Raw genomic sequence first — 22,170 nt, forward strand, 5'->3', positions numbered from 1 at the left:
TTATATTTCCAATGAGACACGGAAATATAAATGAGAATGAATGAGACACAGCCTTATAAAACACTAAAAGGAGAAAGGTATTTTACTCCCTATGTTGAAAAGACTTGGGCCACATACCAGGCTGGGTGTTATTTAAAGTCTTACATCCACTTCAATATCAAATTCTCTTTTTAATTAGCTTCATTGGTAAACTGGAGCCAAATAATCATAGGTCCTTGACTGGTGATTCACCTGACATTTTGTTGTCCATTAAGCTTTGATATATTTCTCTTATATTCTTTATCCAACAGCAATGGAAATAAAATCCTGCCCTGAAATATAGGACTTGGTAGTGTGGTAGGGATGCTGGCCTCACAAAAAATGTATAAAGTATTATCTTAATATCTAGCCCTACACTTTTTCTTTAAATCTTTTAAAATCCTTGATGACATGACCATGTTATTTCTCCCCTAATCACTGTCACCCATCTCAAATATTCAGCTTGTTCATAGTCTCCCTGTCTTGCTTCTGATAATATATGGTTTTAGGAAAGTGTTATTAACTTATTGACACTGAAGTATGAATAATATTTGAATTGTAATAGATCTTAAGCCAAGGAATGAACCTTTCTGACATTTAAGAACAAAGTCGCTTTTGGTAGTAAGGTCATTTAAAACCTCTAATATAACATATCAGTTGTCACCTACTATATAAGTGGGTAAAGCTGACTAAGAGTGATTGGAAGAAATCCAGAAATGTATTTTTTCAAAGCATGTATGGTGTATAAATCCATATATTTTCATCTATATTTATAATTACATATACTTTAAGAAAATCTTTAGAAGGAAAAGGAATTAATAGGTGGTATGTCAGAGAGCCATAGTAGCCACATTTATGAATTGGAATTTGTTGTATCACTTTTTAATTCAATAAAAACTATATCCAAGAAGCTACTGAAAAAAATAAGATATAAGGAGAAAATTCTTAGAAACTCAGTCACACTAAGGATTATGATAAAAAATTGTGATCAAATTAGAATGGTATCCTGATTAATGATTTTGTTAATTGATCTTTATCTAAAGTGCATATCTTTATAATTTAACTATTAGCTTTATTTTTTTCTCCTTTTCCAGTGTTAAAGAACCCAGTGTGTAAATTATATAGATTTCCCACATCTGACAATAAGTGGATGCGAATCCGGGAGCAGATGTCAGAGAGCATACTTTCTTTTCATATTCCTAAGGAATTGATCTCTCTTCAAATCAAAGAAGATTTGTGTAGGTAAGAGAAAGTGATTTATGATTGTCTCTTACATTAATTTTTTTTTTATGAAACATTTTTTCTTAAAGTATGATGATAACATAAAAATCTAGATCTGCATTGTCCAGTACGATGGCTCCTAGCCCTGTATGACTATTAATCACTTGAAATATGATTAGCCCACTTTGAGATGTTCTGCCAAGTGTAGTATAAACACCAGATTTTGAATTCATAGCACACAAACAAAAAAAGACTGATTTCATAATGAAATGTTAACATTTTGGCTCTACTGGGGTTGAATACAATATGATATTAATTTTATGTGCTTCTCTTTTTACTTTTAATTTTATTTTTTATTGAAGTATAGTTGATTTACAATGTCTTGTTAATTTCTGCTATACAGCAAAGTCATTCAGTTATAGATATTATATGCATTTTTTTATATTCTTTTTCATTATGGTTTATCACAGGGTATTGAATATAGTCCCCTGTGCTATACAGTAGAACCTTGTTGTTTATCCATTCTATATATAATAGCTTACATCTGCTAACCCCAAACTCCCACTCCATCCCTTCCTCAAACCCCTCCCCCTTGGCAACCACCAGACTGTTCTCTATGTCCATGACTCTGTTTCAAAGATAGGTTCATTTGTGTCATATTTTAGGTTCCACATATAAGTGATATCATGTAGAATCTAAAATATGATATCTTTTTACTTTTTACATATGACTACTGACCACTAGAAAATTTTAATCACATGTGTGACTCTCATTTGTGGCTTACATTACACCTTTTCTGTGTAAATCTCCCACCATTAAAATGTGTTGAAAAAAAATCAATTATGAATCTTTAAAACTTTCTAAAGAAAAGTAGAGAAAAAATCATGTTGAAGACTCAAAAGGGAAATAGGAAAGATTGTAAGGAAATTGACTAGCGATCTCAGTAGAATATAAGGTATGGTTATTATGAAAAGGAGTTAGAAAACCCTAAGTTGAGAACCATCACCTTTTAGGAAAAATGCTGAGAAGAAAAGAATAATGGAGAGAATAATGAAATTTTAAAATGCAGTAGGCAAATTAAATCCACAAAGCCAGCAGAGAAGAACAGATTTGACACTAAGAAATCACATCTCGGATGTGGAAGACAAACACAATAAGTTCTTCTCAAATGTTCTTTCTTGGGAAAGAACAATTCATGCAAAAACTTGGAAACAGTGAAAACTTATGCAGGTTTTTATTTTACATGCTAAAATTAGACTAACCTTATACTTACTTCTCTGCGGAAGTCCATGGAGTAACATCTACTGATTTTTGATTTTTTGAGAGAAAAAGTTGTGGCCCACTTTATTATATAGGGTCAAGTTATGACTTTTTTTAATGAATGAAGGCAATGGAAATGACATACTTAAATACGCAGAAGCTCAGAAAATGTCGTTCACCAAACTTTCTTAAAGAATCTACCCTCGAAGATACATGCTATCCAACTGAGACAATAATTTAAATTAAGAATTATATTTATAATATAATATAAATTAATATACTGTAATCATTAAATTATAATATGAAATTAACATGATATAACATAACAAATTAAGAATGTAAGAATGGGACATTGTCCTACAGAAGGACTTGAAACATTTTTCTTGGTTGGGTGAAATCTCCGGCCCAGACAGAGCTTTACTCTGAAGTTCTTTTTTCGGCCTCTTTTGTTTTGTTTTAATTTTTATTGGAGTAGAGTTGATTTACAAGGTTATGTTAGTTTCTGCTGTACAGCAAAGTGAATCAGTTATACATAGACATGTATCCACTCTTTTTTAGATTCTTTTCCCATATCGGTCGTTACAGAGTGCTGAGTAGAGGTCCCTGTGCTATACAGTAGGTTCTTATTAGTTATCTATTTTATATACAGTAGTGTGTATATGTCAATCCCAATCTCCCAATTTATCCCTCCCCCCTTTTCCCTCCTGGTAACCATAAGTTTGTTTTTTACATCTGTGACTCTATTTCTGTTTTGTAAATAAGTTCATTTGTACCATTTTTCTAGATTCCACATATAAACGATATCATATGGTATTTGTCTTTCTCTGTCTGACTTACTTCACTCAGTTTGACGATCTCTAGGTCCATCCATGTCACTGCAAATGGACTCTTTTACCCCTAGTCTTACTCAGATCCCAGGAAGTGTTATACTTACCTCAACCTTCCTCTCAACAGCACAATTTTAATGGATTTTCTTAGGTGGTTTGATGAAGACTGTGGGTGTCATCGTGCCCTTATCTTTCAGTAGTTGCAAAGAGTACAAGGTGCTTCATTTTCATGCTTGGAAATCTATCTTGAGAGAATTATTTTTTTAAAAGCTTCGAGTCTTTTCTTCAAAAAAAAGGTGCCAGGGCAACTTTATATTATGCTAAGTAACTGAAACAGCTACTTTCTGAATCTTTAAAATAACTATTAACTAAATTATATCATTTTAGTTGGTGAAGAGCAGTAAGTAAATGAGCAGTAGATAAAAGCTGCCATTAAGTCCCTATTCATAGGACCTGTGGATGGATGGAGATAGTTATAGATGGATAGACAGAGAGATAGACAGACACACAGACATAGATATACAGTCTTTCTTTCCTTTTCTTTCTTTCTTTTTTTTTCTTAGGAAAGTCAGTAATCACAGTATGAATTTAGCTGTATAACAGGGGTTGCAAAAACTTTTCCTTAAGGACCAAATAGTAAGTATTTTACAAAATATTTTACAAAAGTGAGATGTTTCCTCTCAATTACCAAGATGATGAATTTGCAAACATGGTCAGACTTCTGTGAAGTCTGGATTTTGACAATCCTACACTTTCTTTCATGAGCCACTGACTCTTTCAGTCTCACTTTTCACCCCAGACGTAAACTTTTCTACAACTTCTCGGTGTTGGTGTGTTGTCATCTCCCTATAGGGGTAATTAGGGCATTCTTTGAATACTTTGTTACATAACTTCCCTCCTTTACCAAGGGAATAGAAAACGGAAAATTTTCTGAAAAGACTGCTATGATTGATACCAGCCTCATAAACTCGCAGGTAGAGATTTCCTAAGTTTGAGTATGGATTTAACTGTGAAAAAAAATAGCAAGTAAGAAAGGGAATTTAGGGAATATTAGGTAGATGTCTAGTCACAACTGTGTCTTAAAGACAAGGCATTATTAGTAGTTTTGTAATCTATTTAACTCGGTAAGAATGAAATCCCACTCATGCATTTGAAGGTATATTATTAATTTTATCATGTCTGGGATTGGTAAACACCTGACAGGCTAAGTTAGTGTGAGTCTGTTGGCAGGGACCAGGTGTGTGCATGGTACGCCTCTTTGCCTAGTGCGTACCTGTATGTATCCGTGAGGAAAATGTCCTTCTCAGCCGTCATGATATGGAGTAAATGTTGGCAGGGACATAATGGTACAGCAGCTACTTTCCCTCACTCATACCGAGTGCCCTTGCCTGCAGCTGCCATCTAAAACTTCTCTTGCTATTAGTCCCTTAGTGGGACATTGGACTCAACGTGAACTACTTTTATTAACTTTGAGATTGTACATACACAAAGTCTTAGGGCTGTGATAGAGTTTAAATTCTTTGGGGCCTCCCTCTGATTGGCCTAAGCACTAATACCTTCTGAGTTCAAGTTCAGATATATAACATCCGTTGCGTTGGCGGTGACGTGTTTTCACAATGCTAAACTTTGACTTTTATATTACGGTTTAGGCCCCAAAAATTCACAGGCAGGAAATCGTAGATGACAAGTTATGTTTACTGTTGTGAATAAAGGCCTATATTAGCAATTTTCTGCCTCTTTGCTCCTGAGGCCATATTTTTAAAAATATATAAAATGTGTGGTAATTTTTTTCTGTAAAAATAATATATGGTCACTATAGAAAATAGTGAAAATATAAAAAAGAAGAAAAAAATCACTCTAAACCCACCACCCAGAAGAAATACTGTGTCTTTATTTTCTACATCTACCCTCGTCTTCGTGAGCTTCACTGTGGAAAGCAGACTTTTGGTCCCCATGATTACCATGCCCTGGTATCACATTTAAATCATTCTCCCTCAAATAATTCCTATCTCAGTAAATGCCACCCTCTCTTCAACAGTTCAATGCAGAAACATAAAACATAAGTATTTTTGTCTTGTCTCACCAAACCTATCCACATTCCACATTCCAGTTCAAGTATCAATTTCTAATCATGCTAATTCCACAGTTTCCCTCAAATTCATTTATTTTTTATGTTTTCACTCTATCCATTCTAATCCCAACCACCATCATTTCTTGCCTGTGATAGTGTAGTGGTCTATAACGGCTTTTCTGCCAATGGCCTTGCTTCCTTAAAATCCATGGTTCACTTTTTTATGAACAAATGATACAATTGAACTTATTTACAAAGCAGAAATAAACTCACAGACATAGGAAACAAATTTATGGTCACCAAAGGTGATAGCGGAGGGAAGGGAGAGCAGAGAGTTTGGGATTAACAGATCCACACTACTATATATAAAACAGGTAAACAACAATGACCTACTGTATAGCTCAGGGAAATATACTCAATATTTTGTAATAACCTATAATGGAAAAGAATCTGAAAAAGAATATATACATATATGTATAACTACATCATTTTGCTGTACACTAGAAATTAACACAACATTATAAATGAACAATTCTTCAATTAAAATATAAATAAAAAAGAAAAAGATCCATGGTTCACATTGCAGACTCACATAATCTGATTAAAAATGTTATAAATATGCAGATTTCCAGCAGGGGTATCAAGGAGACAGCAGTGATGTATAACCTCTTAAGTGCTATGCTGGAATTATGTGTTGGGAAGGGAAGACGGGGAGGTCCTGCTTACCAAGTATCAGTATAACACCTCGCTTCTGAGGAGTTTACTAAATGATTCTATAATCGTGATACCTAAGGGATGTGGCATTATAAAGTAGCCCAGTTCTTTGATCTAGCCTCCTTGAAGGATGGGGGGGAAAACACAACTGGTTTATTATAGAGTTAGTGCAATGGAGAGAAAAAGGAGAGTACATGTTGAAGACAGCTCAGAGATCCTAAATACATAGAAGATGTGTGTGTGTGTGTGTGTTTATGTGTATTTTTGCCTGTGTTTATAATGCCACAGGCTTTACAGTCCTTCACCTTGGGTTGCATGCAGGCAAGTTGTGTAGGTCTTGCCAAACTACCACCTATAAAATTTTTATAGCTTGTTTTAGTGTTGCCACGTACTTTGTTTATATTGAGTATTTTCTTCAGATTTTGTGTTACTTCAAAAGTTTGCTTTGTAGTTTTGATTTGCATTTCTCTAATGATTAATGATGTTGAGCATTCTTTCATGTGTTTGTTGTCAATCTGTATATCTTCTTCGGAGAAATGTCTATTTAGGTCTTCTGCCCATTTTTGGATTGGGTTGTTTGTTTTTTTGATATTGAGCTACATGAGCTGCTTGTAAATTTTGGAGATTAATCCTTTGTCAGTTGCTTCATTTGCAAATATTTTCTCCCATTCTGAGGTATCACCTCACACCGGTCAGAATGGCCATGATAAAAAAATCTACAAACAAAAAATGCTGGAGAAGGTGTGGAGAAAAGGGAATCCCCTTACACTGTTGGTGAGAATGTAAACTGATACAGCCACTATGGAGAACAGTATGGAGGTTCCTTAAAAAACTACAAATAGAACTACCATATGACCCAGCAACCCCACTACTGGGCATATACCCTGAGAAAACCATAATTCAAAAAAAGTCATGTACCACAATGTTCATTGCAGCTCTATTTACAATAGCCAGGACATGGAAGCAACCTAAGTGTCCATCAACAGATGAATGGATAAAGAAGATGTGGCACATGTATACGATGGAATATTACTCAGCCATAAAAAGAAACGAAATTGAGTTATTTGTAGTGAGGTGGATGGACCTAGAGTCTGTCATACAGAGTGAAGTTAAGTCAGAAAGAGAAAAACAAATACCATATGCTAACACATATATATGGAATCTAAAAAACAAACAAAAAAAATGGTCATGAAGAACCTAGGTGCAAGACGGGAATAAAGACGCAGACCTACTAGAGAATGGACTTGAGGATGTGGGGAGGGGGAAGGGTAAGCTGGGACGAAGTGAGAGAGTGGCATGGACATATATACACTACCAAATGTAAAATAGATAGCTAGTGGGAAGCAGCTGCATAGCACAGGGAGATCAGCTCAGTGCTTTGTGACCACCTAGAGGGGTGGGATAGGGAGGGTGGGAGGGAGACGCAGGAGGGAAGTGATATAGGGATATATGTATATGTATAACTGATTCACTTTGTTATAAGCAGAAACTAACACACCATTGTAAAGCAATTATACTCCAATAGAGATGTTAAGTAAAAAAAAGTTTGCTTTGCTTAGTCAACATTGAAATGTGTCAGTTAATAGAAGAAATGATGGAACTTGTGACGTTGAAGCTCCATGGCAGCTACACATACCATATTAAATGATGGTGTGCACACATATATGTTTAGATGGGAGGCTTGGGTGGCCATAGGGTGTTTGGTTTTATCAAAATATATACTTTTCTACATTATAATATGATGTTTGAAAACTTATTATGGTACAAAAGTTTTAAAGAAATGAAGTATTTCGGTGACAATGAACCTCATGGTCCATAAAACTCCCCACGAAAAAATTAGTTTGATTTATATCATGTATTTTTCTCTTTTTCTCCTGTTTCATTTCTGCTCTCTTTATATTTTTCTTCATTGGTCCCAGGGGTGAGGAAGGAGAGAAACTTCCTTGAATATAATTTTGGGAGTCTAAAAGAAAGGATAAGAATAATTTATAACAATTAACTTTAAGATGTCCTTAGGTTTTATATAAGACATAAATATTTGTGTGTACCAGGCAGAGGAACAATCTTGTAAATAAAATATAAACATCTGAACCAAACCCTTTAGTAGGGAAAATGTAATAGAATTTGGGACATAGAAAGTTTAAATAAAAATCTTGCTAACACTTCTTTTAGAGAATGTGAATGCTTTCTCTTAGATATTAGTGTTTGTAAATATCGTACATATACTAAATTCATGGTGATAAAATATTTTATGTCAATGAAGACACTGTTTTGTTCAATACTATATATTTCAAATATTCTATATTCTTCATTTTTAGAGCTATATTACAGACCTATGATAAGTGTATCTATCTGTCTGTCTATCTATCTAGTCTTAAATCTATTTCTTGAATGCAGTATATTCTTATATATGCAAAAAAATAGTAAGATACTTTGAAATCCCAGGTTGAAATCCTAGTTGCTGCACAGGTTACATTTCAGAGACATGTTCTACATGCTGACTTAAATATTATCATACACTATTAAATGGGTTTTCTAAGCAATATACCTAGTTTGAAAGAAATGAGGAAGATACTTAATTTTCTGACCTTGCACCTTATCTTAAAGCATTTTGTGACTATTACATTCAAAAAGGTTCATATTATTTCAAACCAATAATGCTACAGGAGTGCCATTTAAAAAATGTTAAAAGTATATACTAGGAATTATGAACTAGAATATATTCATATAAATTCTATTTCAAAAAGTTGTACAGTAGGATTTTACCACATAGTGAGCCAACCTGTCCATTGAACGTGGTTAGATCTTCTTTTCAAAATTTATCACCAGACGAGGTTTCCCCTTCACACGGCCTACAAGGCAAACAAGGGCTCCTGTCTACCTACATCTCCAGCCTCATCATCTTACACCGTGTTTATTTTGGCCTGGCTGAAGCACATGACTTTTGAGACGTCTACTGACATTTGCATACTTAGATAAAAGCACACTGAAAATCTTTACTGACCTTAAAGAAACACTGATTAGTGGGAAAAGTAATAAGGAGTCAGCTATTCTGTTTAGGTCTCATAGATACTGAATAAACCTCAAACTGATGAATTTCATAGATGTTTGTAATAGTGTTCTATCTCTTCCGCTTTGTTTCTCTTTGTGTTTCTTTCTGTCTCTCTTGTTTGCTTTCTCTGAGGAAAATCTTAAGTCCTAAATATCCAAAAGTGATGCATAAAGAAGTATCCCATTGGGACTCCACTGTTGACTCGTACCTCATGAGTGTTACTTCTTCTGTTCATTTTTCTTCATGCAACGTTGATGCACAGCTGGAATACCATGCGGTATATTATTTATCATGGAAAGAGCGCATTGGCCCTACCAACTCCTAGCATTGAGGGCAGATGCTGTGTGCCATTCAGTTCATCATTATAGATTCTCGGTATCATTGAATGAGATGTCCTGTAGAGCGCTTAGTATCACCAAGCTGGCGATAGAAATATGTGTTTTATTTTGCTGTTTGGTTATTACCATAGCCCCACAGGAACAAATAAGGCAAAGCTCATTCAGAAGCATATTTGTCCATTGTTCCAGGATTCTTTATTTCACATGGATTGAGTAGGAGAGAGTGTACGTTGTGATGATAAAAACACGGAATTGGAATAATTATCAACCCAAGTCCAAAACCTCTTTATCTGCCATTTGATACGTACTTATAATTTTTAGAAAGTTACACAATTTCTCAATTTTCAATGTTTTTTTCACTTTTTAGATAATAATATTATCATTTGTCCTACAGGGCTACTGTAGAAATTAAGTGAACAATCAGGAGACTCTAGCACTTATGGCTATGGGATTTGGGGTGTGTGTGTATGTAAGTGCAGCTCTGGGTTTGAAACCTGGCTCTCCCAAGTCTACTTAATAGCTATGTGGCATGGCACAATTTAACTAACTGCCATAATTCAGTTTCCTCAACTGTAAAGAGGGGATTAAATAATAAGTGCACAAGGTTATTGTGAGGTTTAAAATGAGCTATTGAGGGCTTCCCTGGTGGTGCAGTGGTTGGGGGTCCGCCTGCCGATGCAGGGGACACGGGTTCGTGCCCCGGTCCGGGAAGATCCCACATGCCGCGGAGCGGCTGGGCCCCTGAGCCATGGCCGCTGTGCCTGTGCGTCCGGAGCCTGTGCTCCACAACGGGAGAGGCCACAACAGTGAGAGGCCAGCGTATCGCAAAAAAAAAAAAAAAAAAAAAAGAGCTATTGAAAAATGCCTGGTGCATATGTACAGAGGCCTTTAATGTGTGGAAACCACTCTTATCACTTATGTAAAGAATCATATACACAGTAGACACCCATTATATCAAAACTATTATTGTTGTTATTTTTCATCTTAGCTGAATGTTGATAGTGTTTCAGTCAGAAAACCGAGCCTATAATTTATTTGTAATCTCCTTTAGTTTACTAACCTAGCATACCTCATAGATACGTTTATTATATGGTACTACAAATTCCCAGTGGGCAGAAAAATGGACTTCTCTCACAAAGCTGGTGTATTTAGAGCTGAGACAGTGATTTTGGAATGATAGTCAGGCTTCAGACTTCAGATTAGTTAGGGCCTCTGGGACACAGAAAAGGAGGAACTTGTCAATTTTCTTATTGTACTATTCCTGGAATCTAGCATAATACCTGGCATATAATAAGCACTCAGGAATGTAGTCTTTTCCCAAGAACAACTGAAATTGCATGAAGAGAATGACATGATTACACTTAGAAAAAGGGAAGCAAGTGTGGAGGGATAAAACAATTCAGGGGGGATGTTGTGTCTGTCTGGGCGAACAATGATGGTGACTTAGACCATGGTGGTTGGGGGGAAATGGTAAAATGTACAAACATTTGGGATTTTTTTTGATGAGCAGAGTTTGGTGATGGATCATCTCTGGAGGTAAGGCGTGCAGAATAACTTAAGCATTCTGACCTGCATGACTGAATAGATAAGTTATAATTCTTTGATGTAGGACATAATGGGCAAGCACAAGGTTTAGAAGAAAGAAAGGAGCCCTCTTTGGCTCTTAATTGAACCATCGAGGTCTTTGCTATTAAGTACAGATGCTGCTTGCTCCATGTGGCTATTGAAACTTAAGTTAAAATTTGTTAAAATGAAATGAAATTTAAAATTTAGTTTCTCCGTCACCTTAGTCACATTTTAAGCGTGCAGTAGTCACATATGGCTAGTAACCATTGTAATTAAATAGCACAGCTTTGGAACATCACCATCACACAGAGAGTTCTATTGGACAGCACTGATCTAGGATAACCAGCAGTAGCATCTCTAATTTTAAAGAGTTCTAGTAACATAAAACCCCCCTTTCTTCCTGCTCATTGGAATTTAACGTAAAGAATCAGAAGGCTGACATCAAGCTTTACCCTTGTCTGCAAAGACACAAGGGTTTTATTTTGTTTTTTCCTCAAGCTGATAGTATCAAGATATATTTCTTGATGTGACTTCTAGTGAGAGTGAGGCTGTGCTGTATTTCTAATGGAGAGTCTATCTAGCATAGTAGTTTAAAGCACGGGCGCCCTAGACAAACCTCCTGGGCTTCATCCCATCTCTGCTACTCGCTATCTGGATAACTTTGGGTAAATTACTTATCTTCCCTGAGTCTCAGTTTCCTCATTTAAAAAATAAGGACGATAATAATAATACCTACTTCCTTGGGCTGTTATGCATATAGAATGAGTGAATATTTATAAAGTTCTTATTATAGTGCCTGGCATGAATAAGGATAATCAGCACTGCTAAATATTTGTTAAAGGAATAGAAAATACGTAAGAATTTTGTTTTGTTGTTTGAGATTCCAGCAATTATGGTAGCCAAGGCTGTCTGGTAAGTGCACACTTGAGCAAAATATTTGCACCAGCTCTTTGTTGACCTGGGTGGAATTTACATACAGATGAGTCCCTCAGATGGGAGATTCCAATCTTGTCCTCCTATTGAAGGATACTTGCTTAAGAGAAATCATACTCACCAGAAATTAAAATAAAAAAGAGAACAAGATTTGCATCCACAAGACCTCGGTACATCTTGATTCCGCCACTTCCTAACAATATGGCATCAAATAAGTCACTTTACTTCTCACTTATATTCTTCCCATTTGTCCAGAGGAATGTTGTTCACTAGAACTTTCCACGATGATGGAAATGTTCTATACTGCACTGCCTACTCTGATAGCCATGTAGCTATCAAGCACTTGAAATGTGCCTAGTGAGACTGAAATTTTAATTTTGTTTAGTCGGGCTCTGGGACAATTATATCTGAGGAGTGTTTTAAGAAAAGAGACACATTCTATACGAAACTAACCTTGATTACCTGGAAATCCTTACGGTGTTCCCCAAAGAGCTCTACTTCCAGCACTTTGAGAGCTTCTTGAATTCTGTCTACCTATGAAACTGAACTGGGTGACATCTGCACTCCAGATGCGGGAGTGAGAATTCAAAGGGGTGATACTCACAAATGTTTGCACTTCCTAAAAGTATGGGCATGAATAATGGAAAATGGTAACAGTGTGAGCATATGTTCTTGCTTTTGTAGCCTTTCAGGTACAGTGAGTAATTTTCATGGCTACCCAAAATAAAAAGACATATGTTAGTATATGTGGATTTAGGAGAAGTTTCATATGAACACGCCACCATTTTAAGCATAAATGAAACACTGAGCTTTAACATATTAAAACAATAAATGACCGTGTTTGACAAACTTTGAAGGGTAAAGAAGATATGTGGAAGTAAATAAACACCAAATCACCTTTATCAGGAGCAGCAAATAGACTCTCAGGATGGAATAAGACATACTTATCATTCCTCATTTTTTCCTAACGCAGCTACCTAAAATTAAATTATAGAATCCGGCTGTTTATCAGATACAAACAGATTCTGTGATTACAGCTAATTCCTGTAGTTACCGTGTTCCAATGCTTAGTCTTTGCATATAAACTTCAAACCTTGAGTGTATAGTACAACAGCCGCTTGTTTTAATGTCACATGAAAATCAGAGTGAATGACCACTCAGAATATCCAGTCACTTTTTCCAGTGAAATAGTGGCTTGTGGATTGCAACATTACCCACATTGTCATTTACAAAAATGCATTTTAAAAAAGCCTGTGATTTATGGATGCAGTTGTTATCCTTCTACAGGTTAAAGCACAGACAGTTTGAATTGTGGGTTGAAAATACTGTGAAACTTGACATGTAGTTGAACTTTGTTCAGTTTTATGGTGTCAGCCAGCCACTTTATGAAATGAAGCCACCCGCCAGTCATTTATGGAGTCTACACTTCATTGACTATTTCATATTTAATTTTTTTTCCTAATGGGTAAATTTTCATGGCTTCTTTCAGGTTTGTCTTAAGGTCTAATTTTGCTTAATGAATGAAAGCCATTTGCCTCTTAAACTTGCCACCCATGTACACCCACATGTCGTTTTAGAGTGTGATAACTACCGAAAGGCTCTATTTAAATTGTGTAGCCATTTCTATTCTACAAAATGGTATTGGACAGCTCATTGTAGGAAAATATTTCTATTTGCTTAGATAATAACAATTTCAAATAACATTTTAATGTCTTTCTTACTGGTCTGTATTCTTTGGTAGATAAATTTTATCAGGCTATTTGATCTTACTACCTTCTTGTAAATGAATTAACTGTTACTCTTGGGCACTCTTTCTTACAATAATTACTTTTCGTAATTTCAGGAATTTTTGAATTCACATAACCAGATTTTTTTTAACTTGATTATTCTAGGTTTACACTTCTAATAAGATAGGTGCTCACATGTGGCACTTTGGCCTCAGGACTAGAGATTTCTTGTGTATGTCCCTTAGACAGGCTGAGCATTTCTATGGTTATTTTTCTTTTGAAGAAGTCAGAGTATTTGTAAAATGTAGTGGGAGGGATAAAAGTTCATGAAAGAGCCTAAACTCTATTCTGGATGTTTCCATCTCACCACCACCCCCCCCAACTTCTTTCACACCAAGCAGAAAGAAAGCTTTCTGATGGAATCTCTACATAGTTAGTGTATTACTCAGGATTCTCTAGAGAAACAGAACTAGTAAGGTGTGTGTGTGTGTGTGTGTGTGTGTGTGTGTGTGTGTGTACACATCCTCACATCTTCAGGGTGAGTGAGCAAGCTGGAGACCTAGGAAAGACTATGGTGTAGTTTTAGTCCAAAGGCCAGCAGGCTTGAGACCCAGGAAAAGCCAGTGTCCCAGCTCAAAGTCAGCCTGGCAGGAGGAGTTCTCTTTTGGTCAGGGGATGGTCAGCCTTTTTGCTCTATTCAAGCCTTCAACTGTTTGGATGAAGCCCACCCAAAGTAGGGAGGACAACCTGCTTTACTCAGTCTATAGATTTAAATGTTAATCTCATCCAAAACAACCTTATAGAAACACCAGCAATCACATTGGACCAAATATCTGACACCCTGTGGTCTAGCTAAGTTGACACGTAAAATTAACCATCACAGTAAGAGATGCCATATGAAGATACATTTCAAATCTTTCTCTATCCTTGAGGAAGACATAACCAAACTAGGGTTACAGATCTCAACTGTATAAGGTTAGAAGACTCAACAGTGACTCATTTATGTATTGCATGTATCCATTTTAACTGGGGCAGAGCTCAGCATTCTACTTTGGGGTTAGCTTATATTTTGACTTTATCTCGAATTTCAGGAAAATCTAAGAATTACAGTCTTCAAGCAAATCTTTCATTCAGTTAACAGGCCTACATGGAACACTTTCTATGGACAAAGGACTGTGGTAGGACAAGACGATAAACAAGACAAGTCTCTGTAACTCACAGACTCAGAGCAAAGTTTTCCCCATGTTGGAATTCCCCCCCTTGAATACATCGTCATCAGGCTTTGAAACTACTTTTAAATAGAGGCTTTAAGTAGATGCTAAACTTTTTCCTCTTTGAACTAGGTTCTATTTTGGTAGTCTTAAACCTAGCTTTATTTTTCAGCAGTAGAAACTGTTTACAGCTCTGTACAGAGAATTCCAGTATTAATTAGGGAGATTCAGTTAGAGCAGGTGGATGGCTGGAGTAAGGAAAAGGGCCGAATGCCAGTTTGCTTACTTGGTTTCCCTGTTGCCCAGCACCCTCCCTGTCCTTCTAGCCATGACAGCCCCAGGGGTGTAAGTAATGAACTTTAAAAAACGTTTACCTATTTAATAATCTTTCCAGTGTTTCATGCATTATATGTGAAAGCAGCTTTGGCTATTTCCTTTTCAGTTTCTCTGTGACTCATGTTGTGTTCAGTTATTTCTTTTTACTCTTCAAGAGTCATTTGGGTTTTTTTTGGTCTCATTTTCTCTTCATGTTATTTAATAGCCTGTGTTTCAAACATGTTATACTTGGTAGTGTGTTTCACATTATGGAAGGTTCAGAGGGTCATAATAACCTCCAGGAACTTGCAATTTTCCTAAAGAGAAAAAGCATGTATTTTTGAAATATTTAAACAAGGTCAGATGAAACAAACCATATAGGCAAAAAGTACACCAGAGATCTGTAGAATATTTCATCAAGCATCAAGAATGTCAGTCTTTACAGTTGAAATGTCAAGAACCATAGAGCATTAGGTATTTCTCAAGTAGGCCTTAGCAATCACCTGTCTCCTTTGGAGACGCATTTTATATGATTTGCCTTTTATTTTTGTAGGTAGCAAAGTGAAAGTGGATGGATGGCAGTAAGTGCCAAAAGAACTTTAATGTGTAAGCGGCCCAAGCTTATTAGTATTTGAATATTCAGTCTTTTATTTTCAACTTCCTGTGCCTACCTATTGGAGTCTTGGAGAATTGGAAAGAGTTAGAGACAAGCTAGAAAATTTGTTTTAAAAATAGAACTTTAGTAAGAATAAGGTAGGGAATTCATAAGTGATTGTGTGTGTTTAGCAGGGCAGTGGATTTTCCAGAAAGAAATATTCATTGTCATTGTTGTAAGGTAGCAATTAAAGGAGACAGCTTTTGAAAGCAGAAGGTGTTACTGTGAGTAAAATGATAATGTTAATAGACAGCAGAGTGTTTTAAAAAATATTTTCCTATGGATTAAAAATGCATTTACACAGCTCATCACTTTTTCCATTCACACCAAAGGTTTAGTAAAGATGTGTAACTGTTTAATTATAATGTTGATGCCAGATTTCTGTTTAGATAAAAGTGGCAACATGCAGACTGGACCACAGGGGCCATTATCTATGAGTCTCAGAATACTAGACACCACTATGCACTTGAACATATTTTAGAGATTATTACTGCATACCTAGTGGCCATGCCATTCGAACTGAAAGATACAGAAGTAAAAAATCTCAACTTACAACTTACCCTTTGTTCAGGTTTAATGTTAAAAGTACATGAAAGTTTATAAATGTGATTCTAGAAGTCAATAGCTCCAGGTTCTACACCCCTTCACTCCATATACGTTCATTGAGTACCTTCATAAACAAGGCACTGTGTTTATTGTTCGTAATTTTGTTAATTTGTTTTGTATTTCTTTGTTCTTACAGTGGAGAATCTTATGGGGTGAGGAAAGGGTTGGTATAGAATTATAGTCTAAAAGGCTTATGTTTTTCTAGTGACTCTGAGATTAACAAGCAGCTTTATTTAGATGCCTCCATCTGTGAAGCAAGAGGTTTCAAATTGTTTCCTAAATTTCCTTCCAGCCATGACATTCTGTGAGTTTGTAGTTGTTGTTTTCTTTTACTATATCAAAAAGGATATGTTAATTCTGATATCCTAAAACTTGGGTCATTTAAAGGGATATTTTGCAAATGAAAGAGATGCTCATAATTACAATGGAGTAACAGGTGTAAACTGGCACATATGGTTCCTCCACCTCTAACATATATTGGTTCAATGACAAATAATGGGGGAAATCAGGAATATAGCACATACATATACATACACAAAAAAGACCTTCTTCATCTATGTACATAAATAATTGCTGTGATTTGAACTATATTTCTGATGCATATACCATTCAGACTTTATGTATATAAAAGTCATATATATGTCATAAATATGTATGAAAGTCATATATATCATATTTATCAAAAATATAGTATATATATATATATATATATATGTGTATATATATATAACCATTAATGGAGAAGCAGAGTGTGTCAAATAGAGCCCAAGGAAGAGGAACATTTCCAAAGTTCCTAACTGTGTTGCCAGCCCTTGGGTACATGAGATTGAACAATGGGTCTGAACGTATCCATGGTGAGAAATAATGCTGCCCTGTGGAGGCTTCAGCAAATTCAGGTAGGATTGTTTCAGTGCAGACCTTTAGGGTTCTGAAATGTACTGGTGGCTCCTGCATCATCCCAGTGTGATACTGGGCCCTAGTTAGAGACTAAACCCCTGATGATGGGACACAGAATGACTCTGGGCCTAGAGCTGCCCATTGTGAACTGGGTACTACTGTGATCCCATTGTATGATGTAGGAGTAATGTATTGTGTGGTGGGAGTGATACATTCGGAACTGGGCTTAAGCAGATCCAAGAGGTATGAGCATATATCGTAAAGAGCTGTCCCAGAGTCTCATGTCACTGACCTCATGTTAGTACCTCTATCTTTTGATGCTTCTCTTGCATTCTGATTAACTCATGGAGGAAGAAAACACTCAAACTCTTAAAAAGATGGGTCAGCCTGATGTGTTAGGTGGACCTTAAGGTCAATAATGAAGAAAATCCATCCAGTGGGGAGATCTGAGAAACAGTATGATTGTTAATCATTTAGAGGGAGAGATGGCCTGAGGTATGGATATATATCAAGTTTAGCAAAGTGAATGGCTTCACGGGCCTGGAAGAAATAAGACTAGAAGATTGGATTCAAGGAGTATGGGCAAGGGTATGTAGATGGGCTTACAGGAGTGAGCACAAGTATGCCTGAGCCATGCCCATCAGAAAGCAAATACTCTTTATGACCAGAGAACATTATCACCTGCCCATGGATTAGCCAGACTCCTTTCTTGGACACTCCAGAGTTTGTGAAATAGACCCATGAAGAGAATGGCCTTGGTGGCAGACACAGGGGTTATACATGGACCTAGAGGCGTGGCCTCCCTCTCCAAGGCTGATATAGCTACTGTCACTGCTAAATGTTAAATGCCAGAAATAGATTGGCAATGGACACGAATATGGTACCATTCCTTGGGGGAGACCCAGCAGCTATTTGATGGCAGGTCAATTACGTTGCATCCCTTTGACCTTGGAAAGGGCAGCAGCTTATCCTGGGACATGAAACATAGTCTAAATATGTGTTTCCCTTTTCTGCTCACAGTGCCACTGCTGGCACCCCCATCTGATGGCTTACAGAATGATCTGGTGTCCCACATAACATTGCTCCAACCAAAGGACAAGTGCTACGTAAAACGAGGTGCGACATGAGTTTGTAATCACTGCATGCCCCTCCACCCAAAAGCCACAGACCTGATAGAACAGTGGAATAATATTAACCATGAAAGACTCAGCTAAGGTACCAGCTTGGGTAAAAAAACTTAGGGTTGGGGTACTATCCTCCAACAGCTGGTATAGGATGTTGTGCCCGCTATAGCTAAAATAACCACCTCTGGAAGAAAGGGTTAGCCCTTATAATCAATCATAGTGCCCCACTTTTGGGGATATGCACTTTCTTTCCCTACAGCCTTAGACTTTGCCAGTTAGAGTCCTGGTTCTTGGAGTATGGGGACAGGCGTTCTGTCAGGGGACCCATTAAGAGTCCCACTTAACTGGAAGTTGTGGTTGATTTCATGTGTGATCTGACTACCGTACATTCCTAACTAAATGGACCAGCAAAGATAGTAAGAGATACTCTGCTCATCACCATGGGGAAATAGGGCTGCTGAGCAAAGAGAAATTTATCTAGAACTCAGAGGTGTTCCATGGCCAGAAGTGCATGGGAAATTGCCACAACTAAAATTCCATAACAGCAAGGAAACGAAGAGCCTAATGTCTTCAGATTAAGGTCTAGGTGACCTCACAAGGCAGCACTCCAGAAATGCCAGTGGAGTATGAGGCAAATTTGAAATGAGTGGTAGAATGATGAATACCACCAGCTAAGGCCCCCAGAATCAGCTGGAGTGTTGACTATTGTGCTTGGTTCACTGCTTCTCTTTAAATCTTTGGGAAGTTGCAACTGGCTGTCATTTTGAAGGATTGTACTTGAACTTCCCTCTTGCAGAAGATGAAGAATGTTGTCTTATATGCTATCTGGATTTCATAAATGGATCGGAATTGTGCAAGAAGTTGCCTGTCCTGGGCCTCGTTTTTGTGTTTTCCTATGCCCGCTCACCCCCAACACGTCTTCAGGTTTTGACCACCTGCTCAATGGAGAGCCCCTCCTGGGTTCAGTTTAGGTGCTTTTCTGTGCTGGCTTAACTGGAATGTGTCTTCAAGTTTTGACCACTTGCTCAATGGAGAACCCCAACTGGTGCCACCATTGTCACCTTATCTCCTGATGCCACCAACTTATCAGTCTCCCTCAAGGTGAAGACCAGCCATTATCATGCACCCAATGGCATCTGCCATGGAAGTATCCAGAGTGGACTTGGCACCTATATTTTATCAGACCCAGGAAAGTTCTGTCTCCACTGGAACATTGCCCACCCCCACCCCCCAGTGTCTGCCTGGAGGAGACAGACTGCATAACTAGAAGTACAGAGGAGCCAAAGTCCCATCGGATGAATCTTTACCAGTGAAATAGAGTGGATGGTAAGGAACTGGCATATAAATGCATTTTCCTCCATCTAACAATCTGTTCCAAGGTGCAGAGATTCCGTATGACTTCTCTGGAGTCATTCCACATGGCCACCTAACCAGCTGTGTTTTCTTGTGAAGTTCTGCCCAGCTTGATAACGAACGACGTTATGCCTGTTTTTGCTTTTTCCCTTCAGCACTTCCATTCTTACTCCCTCTGACTGACCTGGGATTGCTTGATCTCAGGCCCTGCCTTCCAGAGAACCTGGATGGAGATATAAAACAAGGCTCTTAAAAACAAAAAAAAACAAGGCTCTTAGATGCTAAAGTTTTTGTTTACTGACTGACAAATCAAAATATAATACAAACAGCCCTAGCCTTCCTGATTGAAAAGTTTACTGATTTTGATGCAGCCAATTATCTTCTCTATTTTAATGTATTAATGTAATTAATTTCTTTCATTTTCTAAAAACTTACTTTCTTACTCTGCCCCATTTTGTTTTACACCTTTTTCATTACTCTAGTTTATTATACCTTTATTCTATAGTTCTCCTATATTTGAACTTTTTTTTAAAAAGATTTTTTTTGATGTGGACCATTTTTAAAGTCTTTATTGAATTTGTTACAATATTCCTTCTGTTTTATGCTTTGGTTTTTTGGCCACAAGGCATGTGGGATCATAGCTCCCCAACTAGGGATCGAACCCGCACCCCCTGCATTGGAAGGCAAAGTCTTAACCACTGAACCACGAGGGAAGTCCCTGAACTTTTTTAATGCGGAGAAACCTTATGTTGTTTGTTTGTCCCTTTCAGAATGTGTATCTGTTTAATGTCCTCTCTTAGAACAAAAAAGCAGTGAACGCCAGGTTTCGTCTAGTTATTCCTGTATGTAAGTTTTGACATATTGGAGGAGTGTAATGAATTTTAAACCCCAGTTTGTAGATTCCTCCCGGCTTCCTTCAAGTCACTCCCTACAGAAAGCTAAGATTTTCTGATCACACTTTGTCGGGCTCCTCTTGGGCAGGGAGGTGTACTCCATCCCAATATTCCACACCGTAGTCAGGGGCTTCACTCTTACCGTCCCCTCCATCGCCACCTCCCTTATAATTATTATTTCTGATAGGAATTCAGAGACAACATAAATTGTAAACCCATGGTGCGTTTATTAGTGTTAAACAGTAATACCTAGTTAAGATTTCTATTATAACCATATATTGAAAGTAAAACCCAAAATCTTACATATTAAGTTGACATATCACATTTGCTCTCTACCTCAGATTTGACCTAATTGCCCAGATTCTTCTAGACTTGATATCTCCAGCTTTTGGAATTATCTGTTTGTTTTGGTTGTTGTTGTTTTGTCCTGAATTTCAATACCCTACCATCTGAGTCCACACAGAGAACTTGACTTCCCAACTCTTCAACCTTCTCTCCTAACCCCGCTTTGGTCATGAATTTCCTTTACTCCCATTGTCCATTGATTAATTACTTCCATGAATGTTGTCTGATGAAAGTTAATCTATGGAAAAGTTGAGAATGAGATTAATGTTCACAAAAATTGTGAAGACCTCAGATGGAAGATGCAGCAATACTATATCGCATTCCCATTGAAACCAAACAAAGGCAGCTACAAGCATTTGGAAGCAAGTCACATTTTTGCACACCATCCATTATTCCTGAATTTAACAGGATGTTAAAGATTCCACATCTTCTGAATTTATTAGCTTGGTATTTAGCATGTTTCACAGCCAAAATGGCAAAGAAGTTTCATTACTGCTGGTTAAACTGCCTCATGAAAATGTTGTTGGTAAAAGGTTATAGAAATGAATGAGAAATCTAACCAAGAAGCATATTAAACCATTTATCATTATAATTTAAAAAGGCAATCTGATGACTTAAATTAACATGGCTAAAGGGTAGAGAATTAAAGTTAATAATTAAAACCTAGATCTTGATTAGCTCTTCTTTTGATAAAGAGGGGACAAAATATAGGCATACAGTATTTACTTAAATTGTCCTTAGGAGAAATTGAGAACAATAAAATCATACCTGATCATACTATTTATGGGCTTTAGAAAGATTACAGCTATGTTATATATAAACTAGATTCCGTGATTAGCTTGTGTTTCCTTCACAGTCAGATAACTCTTTCCAAATTATTTCATGTGGGATAGTCAAAGCCTAGAACTTAGCTATCTCTCTATTGAGGTTTAGTGTTTTGTTTTGTTTTGTTTTAACTGAATGGCCTCTATTTATATTAAGGATAATAAGTCTTTGCCATCTTTGTGAAATTTTTATCAATAAATTTAAACCTTTTTCTTTTGC

General features: G+C 36.9%; 1 protein-coding gene across 8 annotated transcripts in view; it reads left to right on the top strand.

Annotated features, from left to right (window-relative positions):
- The window catches only part of INPP4B (inositol polyphosphate-4-phosphatase type II B), a 701,292-nt gene that overhangs the window by 508,846 nt on the left and 170,276 nt on the right, over positions 1–22,170 (top strand). For all 8 annotated transcript variants that reach the window (XM_089911312.1, XM_089911308.1, XM_089911305.1 and 5 more), the window contains one exon: positions 1,113–1,260. In XM_089911312.1, the coding sequence (XP_089767438.1) occupies positions 1,113–1,260 (148 nt within the window). The remainder of the gene's footprint in view (positions 1–1,112; positions 1,261–22,170) is intronic.

Source organism: Delphinapterus leucas, chromosome 5 (genome assembly GCF_059928025.1).
Source record: "Delphinapterus leucas isolate spDelLeu-1000000601 "Yukka" chromosome 5, BTC_Dleu_Yukka2, whole genome shotgun sequence".
Lineage (NCBI taxonomy): Eukaryota > Metazoa > Chordata > Mammalia > Artiodactyla > Monodontidae > Delphinapterus > Delphinapterus leucas.